Here is an 8995-nt window from a genome sequence, read left to right on the forward strand (position 1 = left end):
CTGCCCCCTTTCCAGGCCCTTCCTTGTCCCAGAGGCTCCTTGGCGGGGAGGGTGAAGAGTCGGGGTTCCAGCGGCATCCACCGCTCAGACGGCTGGGCCTCAATCCACTTGGAGGTGGCGTTTCTCAGGCTGGACCTGAGAATCTGGGCTCCTGACCAGCCCTGGGAGCAGAGGCCAGGGTTGCTCCTGTTTCAAAACTGCTGCCCAAGGATAAAAATCCAGAAAGTTCTCTCAGTGAAGGTTGCTCATGGGGAGGCAAGAGCCAGCCTGTGCCCCCGGCCCCACCTTCGCACCAGGGCTCTGAGCCCCGAGCTTGGCTGACTGGGGTGTGGGCCCCGAGAGCTAACGGGCGGCCCCCTGCGTTGCAGGCACCTGCAGAGCCCCGTGTGCAAGGCGTTCCGGCACGTCAAGGTGGACACGCTGAGCCAGCCCGAGGCCCTCTCCCGGATCTCCGTGCCAGGTAGCGGGGAGGAGGGCCTGGACCAGCTACAGAGGGAGCGGGGACGCCACGGGCCCGGGCCCGGTAGAAACGGCTGAGCTGAGGCCCAAACCACCCTAGACTCTTCTGTTCCCTTAGCTGCCAGGAAGTGTCGTCCACCAGAGGGGGTCCTAGACAAGGCAGGGAGGCCGGGCCTCAGCCACGCCCAAGGCCAGGGCCCGGCCCCTGGCTTTGTGCACCCACCTCCCCACGGCGCCCCCTGCCGCCCGCCTGGCACAGAGTTGGCACTGGCAGAGGAGCGGCAGGCTCTCTGGCCCGGAGGGGGGAGGGGCCGCTGCAGCCTCCTCCCCCTGACGCGTCTCCCTCCCTCCTCTCCAGCTGCCTGGTGCACCCTGGGTCGCGACTGAGCCCCTGCCGCCCTGCTCCCTCGGATGAAGGACGTGCACTCTTTTCTAGAAACTGTGGTATACGAGCTGTCTTTTCAGTCGAAGAAGGTCTATTCCCGCTGGTTGAAGTGAAGGCGAACCCCCGCCCTGGCACTCCCCCGCCCCCAGCGCATGGCCACACAGGACCAGCCCCCACGTCCTCAGCCGGGCTCGCCCCTCACCCTTCTCTCCCCTCCTCCTCCTGCGAGGAGCTGGGACCCTGTAGTGCCCCCCAGGCCCGGGCCGAGCCCGCAGGCGGCGGTAGACCCCATGTAGCCAGTGCCCTGCTAGGCAAACAGCCGCCCGGGACAGGCACCCAATAAATAAACTAGCGTTGGGGACGGCCGCGTGTTTGTTTCCCGTTTTCTAGTAGATGACAGCGGGCGCGTGAAGCCCCTTATTAGCCCTGAAACCTGAACCAAGTCGCCTCAGCTGTCTTATCTGTCAAGTGGAAGTGATGCCTCTGAGGTATGACAAACAAGTTCACGCCTGTTGCGAGGGGCGGGGGGGGGGGGGTCCCCACGACCACCCTCTGCTCAGTAATTCACCAGAAGGCCTCTCAGAACTCAGCCAAGCCATTCTACTCGCGGTTAACGGATTAGGGCAGCAAAAGCATACAGACTGAACTCAGCACGGCGGAGGGTCCCAGAGAGACCAAGCTTAGGGTTGTCCCTTCCCAGTGACTGACAAGTGCATTGCAGACAGCACCTGGTTCTTTCTCCCAGAGCTGCCCTGTGACATTCATTACGCATAGGGAACTGCCAGCCAGGGAAGCTCACCTTCAGAGTTTGCACTGGGGGGTGGCTCTGGCTGACCTAGCCTCCAGCCCCTGTGGAGGTCAGGCTGATCCCAAGTGGCCCCAGGTAAACAAAGATACACGTGTCAGGACTTTCTTTCCAAGGTCCTAGAGGTTCATCACCTCCTAAGAGCCGAGGGCAAAAGCCAGACCTCCCTGGACACAGTCGATCCTTGACTGCACACCCTGTTCCAACAAGCCAGAAGACCCTAGACTTACAGGTGATTTCAAGTCTGATGCTGGAACCACGTAAACTTCCCTGGCCACGGTGCAGGAGACAATACACAAAAGTCCCAAGGGACAAGAGAGCCATGCCTCCCTTTCCCACAGCAGGGCGGAAAGGAGGGCAGGTAGGGAGGGGGCTGCTGGGGAGCCAGGGGAGGAGGAGAGAGAGAAAGGGCCTGGAACTGGGCCGCGGTGCCCAGTGAAATCATGGGGGCTTGTTGGAAGCGTAAAATGCACATCCCGGCTGAACATGTCAGCATCCTTGCACTCAGCGTCTGTTTTCTCATATGTGAAGTGGGGAGAAGACCCCTCCCTTTGACGATTAAGAACTGCCTGGCTCACGAGAAGGCCACTGCAGGAGGTCCTGCTGACAGCGGCACCTCACCCCACCCTACCGTTCCAGGCTGTTTTACAAAAAATAATCTCAGGGGGTGGGGGCTCTTGGAGGCACAACTGAGGAAGCCCGCCCTCTGGGCCCGTGACCCTCTGCCCCAGCTCTCGCCTCTTGTAGGCTCGGAGCTGACTGCACCCACGGGCACTTAAGCACCTCCTCAGATTCCGAGTGGGTGGAATAGGCTCTGAAGAGAACAAACATCAACCCTAAAAGGGATAAGAGCCTCCACTTACTTTACCCTCCAGTGCGAGGCACTTTCCTGTGTCATCCTGGGGTCCGCAGGTAGGGAAACCGACACCCAAAGGGCAAGCAGCTCAGCAGAGGTCACACAGCCACGTGGCACTGCTTCATCCAAATCCAGAGCAGCTCTCAGAGCAGCTGTCTGCCCCCCAGTGCTGTGCTCTAACCACCTCGCACACAGCAGAGACAGGTGCAGAGGAACGGCTCCGGATTAACACGGTCAGATCCCAGTCCGGTTCCCCCAACAGTTAAAGATGGAAATACCACGTGACCGAGAAATTCCCCGCCCCCGGGTATATACCAGGCCCAAAAGAATTGAGGCACTTAAGCAAGCACTTGTGACCGCAGCTTATTCACACGAGCCAGAAGGTAGAAACATCAGTGGACAAATGGACAAACCCAGGTCTGTCCATGCAGTGGATCGTGATAAAGCCATAAAAAGGAACGAAGTCCTGACCCCGCGGCCCCAACACGGGCGACGCTTACACACCCTGTGCTGAGTGAAAGCAGCCGGTCACGGAAGGCCACATCTGCACGATCCCGTGCACACGACACGTCTGGAAGAGTTCAGTCTATGGAAATGTAGGGGTTGCCGGGGGGCTTACTGCTGGGGCAGCGATGGAGGAGGTGCTTGTGTGCCAGTGCGGAGGTACCCAGTGCCCCTGCAGCATGCACTTCAAAATGGTTAACTTTATGTTACGTGAATCTCATTTTTAAAAAAATCACACAACTCACCTGCTCAAGCAGATGTTCAGCATCTGGGTCCCTTGCCGAGTCCCGTTCAAAACCCAAGCCTTCCACGGGAGGCATGTGGCCGCCATCCTGGGTGCGACAGAGGCAACCCCTCAGGTACTGGGCTGCTGCGGTCCCCGTGCATCACCTGGGGGCACCTAGAGCCACTGGAAGGGCACCTCTCCAGGACACTCGGACCCCCTGTAGCCCATGCTGCTCAGAGCCGCCCATTCACAGCTGTCCCTTGAGACAGGAGGGTCTCTGCACTCAAGCACACGTGTCACCACTGACCGGGATCCTGAGACAGGCTGAGCTCACCCCCATGGCTATGCTGGGAGCGAGGGGCTGCCCTCAGTTTCGTTTTAGAGGGGAACAAACAGGATGGGAACCAAGGGCTGGAGAAGGGAGGAAAGGAGGAGGTGCTGACCCAGGTCCCAGGAAGGACACCGAGGCTAAGAATAGCACTCACGGAGGTTTTCCTGGGTCAGCAACCTGAGGACAAGGGCTGTTTAGAGCGGGGACGGAGCCTGGCCAAGGAGCCAGGGCCGGTAAATGGCAGGCGGAGTCAGCTCCGATGTTCCAGACCCAGAGCCCGTGCTCAGAGCCCTGTGCCACCACCCCGATCTCAAGCACGCCGCTTGAGCCCCTCCGTCCTCCAGCTGCTATCCCGAACCAGGGGGAGGCGCTCGCGGCTGGAGGAGGTCAGTCCGGGAGATGATCATACCTGCCTCACGAGCTCAGACATCAGAGGGCGGCATCCCAGCCTGCATTTCTGTGCATCACGTCCTTGCGTGATCATGGCCGAGCTGAGGCTCAGTCCTATGAGAATCCCCTCCACCTGTCAGAGATGGAAACGATCGTACCCAGGGGTGACACCTGTCATCCCTGCAAGAGCCCCACCCTCATCTCTGCTTCGTATTAGTGCCAGGCCACCACCTCCCTGAGGTGCTTTCCAGCTTTGGCGTAAGCCCTGTGGTCCTATTTCCCTTTTCCCCTTAGCTGCCAGGAAGCTCAGTGTTCACCTCCTTATACTCCCAACCTAGCTTTTCTGGAAATAAAACTACCATTGCTTGGGTGCCCCCACCAGCTGCTGTAAGTACATGATCACCTTACTTCTCACACCGTAAGCCCACATTGCCTCACACACAGTAAGGCTGCTCTGGTTTGCTGGTGGGGAAATTGATTCTTAGAGGAGGTTCATGAACTTTCCAAATCTTAAGTAAATGGCAGAAAGTATTCACAACCAGTCCAACCCCAAAGCCACTTCATACACTGCCTCTCTTTTGGGCACGACCCTTACCCGCCACGCTTTGTTCTTACCCAGGACCCTCCGTGAAGGACCCTCCGTGAAGGGTCCTATCACAGCCCAGCCTTCCTGGGCAGCAGCACAGTACCAAGCACACAGGGTGTAGATGATAAGTCTCGGACCATCCAAACCCGCTGCCAGCTCCGGGGTGATACATGCTCCCGGAAGTCAGTTCTGCCCTCCCATGTGCCTGTTCTGAGACTCTCGTCCAGGAGGACGCTGTGGCCCCTGCAGGGTGTGGCAGGCCGTGGTGGGGCTGGTCAGCGAGCACTTGGAGAAGGGGCCCGTGTCCCCCTCACTGGGTCAGAGTCAGCGCCAACAGCCAGGGCACTGGGGGGCAGGGGCCCCATCCCCACCCCCTGGGTCAACTAGTTCCCACCCCCCTTGGCCACTCCTAGGAGCGGAAAGAAAATGGACAATGGAATTTAACCCCAAATCAGTCCCAACGCAACTCTGCACCTCACGCGACAGGCGGCCTTGAGTTTCCCAAGCCTCAGTTGCCTCACCTGGAAAATGGGCGAGTTTGAAAACATCACGCTAAGTCAAAGGAACCAGACACAAAAGGCCACGTGTTGTATGCGTCCATTCACGTGGAAAGTCCAGAATGGGCAAATCCCTAGAGACAGAAAGCGGATCCATGGTTACAGGGAACCGGAGAGAGGGTGGAATAGGGAGTCAAGGCTAACGGGTCCTGGGTTCCTTTGGGGGTGATAAACGTGTGCGGGAATTGGATACTGGTGATGGCTGCACCACTCTGCACGTCTAATGCGCCCCGAACTGTACACTTTAAAAGGGTGGACCACGTGGTACGTGAATTACATCTCAAAAAAACAAAGTTAATACAGGTGGATAAACTGGAAAAAAACAAACTCTAACAGTTCCATCACCACCAGCCTCACACACACGTGACATGAGATAACAAACAAGGCCCGGCTGCTGCCTACCTGGAGGGAGGTGTCTAAAGGACGTCAGCCCATGCAGGCTCTGGCACTGCTGGCTCCTGGCAGATGTCCCAGGGCAGAGGAAGAGCGGCCTGAATCCAGCAACATCTATCCAGGGGTTGCCGGGCCCTGGGCAGGGTCAGTGCCGGGGACAGCGACGTGGGAGCCCCTGGCCCCGTCCTCCTCTCCTCCCCAGCCGTGGGCAGATCCCTGCCCCCTCGGCCGCAGCTCCAGGCGTGGTTCCTCACCCCCGGATCAGGGAGGAATCATGGAGCAGACAGCGCACTTGGCCTCCAGGCTCTTCAGGTCCAGCCAGCGGAAGGGGCGGGGGCTCTCCTCGGGTCCCCCCCCCCACTGGAGCGAGGCCAAGCACAGGCTGTGTGGCCAGCCCTGGGCACGCATCTCCTTGGGCATTCCCCCGTGCCGTGGCACTGCCATCCCCAACGGATGCCGCCCCAAATGCCCTCTGGGCTCTCACCCACCGAGCAATGCCCTTGCCTCGTGTCTTTGATCTCAGCACCCCAAAGCAGGGCTCTCTGGGCCTCAGCACCTGCCTCCCAGTTATGGGTTTAACTTATTTTTCTGGGGGACACAGTTTAAGCCCTAACCTCTGGAAACCGTGAATGTGACCTTATTTGGAAATAGGATATTTGCAGATCCCAATTAAGTAAATAAGATGAAGCCATACTGAATTAGGGTGAGCCCTGTAAGAGGGAAATTGAGACAGATACATAGGGAAGACAGCCACGTGAGGGAGGCGGCAGAAATTGGACGCATCCAGCCACAAGCCAAGGAGAACCAAGGATGGCCAGCAACCAGCAGAAGCCGGAAGAGGCAGGAGGGACCGTACCCCTAGAGTCTGCAGAGGGAGGGTGCCAGCCCCGCCCACACCTTGATCTCAGACTTCTAGCCTCCAGACTGTGAGAGAATGCACTGCTGTTGCCAGAAGCCCTTAGTCTGTGGTCACTTGCAGGGCAGGCCCAGGACACTAAGAAACTCCTCACCACTGCACCAGAAACCCTGGGAACCAGAAGAAGCCCAAATGAGCAGCCTGGGAAGGCAGAACGTATCCGTTTCTCCAGCATCTTTATGATGAAATAACATCGGTCTCACGGCTGGATGCAGGCAGCCGGACCAGGGCAGCCGTGGAGACCCCATCCCGCTCGGCCGCGGGCCGCCCCTCAGAGCAGCTCCATGACAGCCGCCACCGTGCTCTGCCCGAAGATGAAGGTGCCGACGAGCACGGAGACCACCCCCCAGGCCTCCAGGAAGCACCTGCCAAGTCAACAAACTCACGTCAACACGCGCTCTTCTTCTGGAGTTCTGCACAGACGAGCCAAACACATGTAGAAAACTTATGATGTGAAGCCTAGTAGAGTCCCAATTTGGAAAAAATTCAGGTTACCCTCCTTTACCTGTAGGGATGGGTTTCTGAGACAACAGGAAATAAAGTACCCATGCAATTGAAAAAAAAAAAACAACTCTCACCCAATCTGTTGTTTCATAACCTCGTTCCTTCCCAATATTTTATCAAAGACAAAGAAATAGGGGGAGGGAGACACTAGTTTCAAACTCCCTTCTCTTCCGCTTCTTTTCTTTAGGGGGTTGACACCCCCGAAAGTGAGGAAGGAGAAGAAAGCCCTAGGTCACACAGATGGGAACAGCGGCTGGGGGGCCACGGAGGAGGGGACAGAGGTAGCTGGAACTGGTGGTCACGAGACCACATCCACAGGCTTCATAACGTAACCGGGAGAGACGGTGCAGACAGTGAGGCAAGAGCCATGATCATAAGATTCCCATGAAATGATAGGGATATTTCTGGCCCGTTAACAAAGGCCACAAGGATCCGTTGTCATGGAAAGACCATCTCCGGTTACCCAGCGTGGCGGAGCGGCAGCTCGGTGCCGTAAACACCCGCCTGCCTGAAAGCGGGGAGAGAGGTAAACGTGACAGGGCTGCTGGCTCCTCGGGGCAGCTTTGATGGATCAGGAAGCCCTAAAGCAGCGCTAGGATTAAAAATATCTTTAAAGCCCATCAGTAACAGCTGCTGTGAACTTGGACTGAGGCATCACACAGAAGCAGCAAGACTTGAAAGGGCGCTACAGGGAAAGAACCATGTAGGAGGCCCCCAGGCAACCGGGGCTGGCGCTAAGCCCAAGTCAGCTTTAGAGATGCCCAGAAAAATGCTTCTCGACCCAGAGGGGAGCCCAGCCAGGCCTGCCGCTGTGGGAAGACCAAGCTCGGGCTCCATGTGGCTGGACGAAGGGGAAAGAGAGGCTGCAAGTGGGCCCCAAGTTCACGGCTGCTGTGACATAAGAGAATCTGTACTGGGCTGAATGGTGGTCCCCCAAATTCACATCCACCTGGAACCTGTGAACACGACCTCATTTGGAAATAGGGTCTTTGCGGATGTGATGAAGTTAATGATCTGGAGATGAGATCACCAGGACTGGGGGTGGGCCCTAAGCCCAGTGACAGGTATCCTCAGAGGAGAGAAGCAGACGGAGACTTGAGACACAGACACAAGGGAGACGCTGTGTGAGGACAGAGGCAGGGATGGGAGTGATGCGGCCACAAGCCAAGGACCACCTGGAGCCACCAGAAGCAGGAAATAGCACAGAATGGAATCCCCCCAAGAGCTTGCAGAGGGCGCGGGGCCCTGCTGACACCATGATTTTGGACTTCTGGCCTCCAGAACTGGGAGAAAATATATTTCTGTTGATTTAAGCCACGAGCAGCCCTAGAAAGCTACTAGTGTCCTCTCTAGCCGTCTTGGCCTCAGTTTTCACATCTGTGAAATGTGACCAGGATCTGCACAGACTCCCGGGTCCCTGGCACCAGCTGAGCTCTGGCCCATCACCCGTGCACACACTCTCTCTCTCAGCGGGGTCCAACTGGGCGCCTCTGTGGCAGAGTACATGGTCCAAGTCACACCACAGGCCGACCCAGCGGAGGGTACTCCGCTGAAAAAAGGGATGGTCCAAACTGTCTTGTCTAACCAGCAACGTGGAGCAGGGAGGGGGTAAGCGTTGGGCCCTGCGTCCAGTTGGCCCGAGTTGAGCCCCAGCTCTGCCCTACTCGCCACCTGCCTGTGGGTTGGTTTCTGCCTCCTCGTCTTTGGGATGGAAATATCCCAGCATCGCAGGGAGAGGAAGGAGTAAAGGGGCTGAGCGTGGGGCCCAGCACTGAGGCATCATCCAACCAGGACCTGCCGTCCTGTTAACAGAATGTGTTGCCCTGGTGCATGGGGGAGCCCACGGCCTCCAGAACTCAGGGATCTGTGGGGCAACAGGACCAGCCTGTACCCACCCTGCCCAGGGTCTGAGTTCAGGATGGGGAAGCACACACGACTTGGGCCTCAAGACGCCGGGAAGACCCCAAATCGCATAAAGCTCCAAGCAGAGACCACAGCGCTCGGAGTGCAAGGACGGTCGTGCATGGACTGAACAGGGCGCGGTGTGCTGGCCTGGGATGGAGCCCCGGCTCAGCCGCCCCCC

At 58.1% G+C, this 8995-nt stretch overlaps 2 protein-coding genes across 2 annotated transcripts in view; one reads left to right on the forward strand and one right to left on the reverse strand.

The window, feature by feature from the left end:
• The window catches only part of NECAB2 (N-terminal EF-hand calcium binding protein 2), a 34517-nt gene extending 33507 nt beyond the window's left edge, over positions 1 to 1010 (forward strand). The window contains exons 11-12 of the mRNA XM_024735684.1: positions 369 to 460; positions 818 to 1010. Coding sequence (XP_024591452.1) covers positions 369 to 460; positions 818 to 846 — 121 coding nt within the window. The 3' untranslated portion in view covers positions 847 to 1010. The remainder of the gene's footprint in view (positions 1 to 368; positions 461 to 817) is intronic.
• Positions 1011 to 6679: 5669 nt separating this feature from the next.
• Positions 6680 to 8995, reverse strand: part of SLC38A8 (solute carrier family 38 member 8) — a 27834-nt gene continuing 25518 nt past the window's right edge. The window contains exon 10 of the mRNA XM_024735820.1: positions 6680 to 6773. Coding sequence (XP_024591588.1) covers positions 6680 to 6773 — 94 coding nt within the window. The remainder of the gene's footprint in view (positions 6774 to 8995) is intronic.

This window comes from Neophocaena asiaeorientalis, unplaced genomic scaffold, assembly GCF_003031525.2.
Source record: "Neophocaena asiaeorientalis asiaeorientalis breed wild unplaced genomic scaffold, Neophocaena_asiaeorientalis_V1.1 scaffold40, whole genome shotgun sequence".
NCBI classification, from domain to species: Eukaryota; Metazoa; Chordata; class Mammalia; order Artiodactyla; family Phocoenidae; genus Neophocaena; species Neophocaena asiaeorientalis.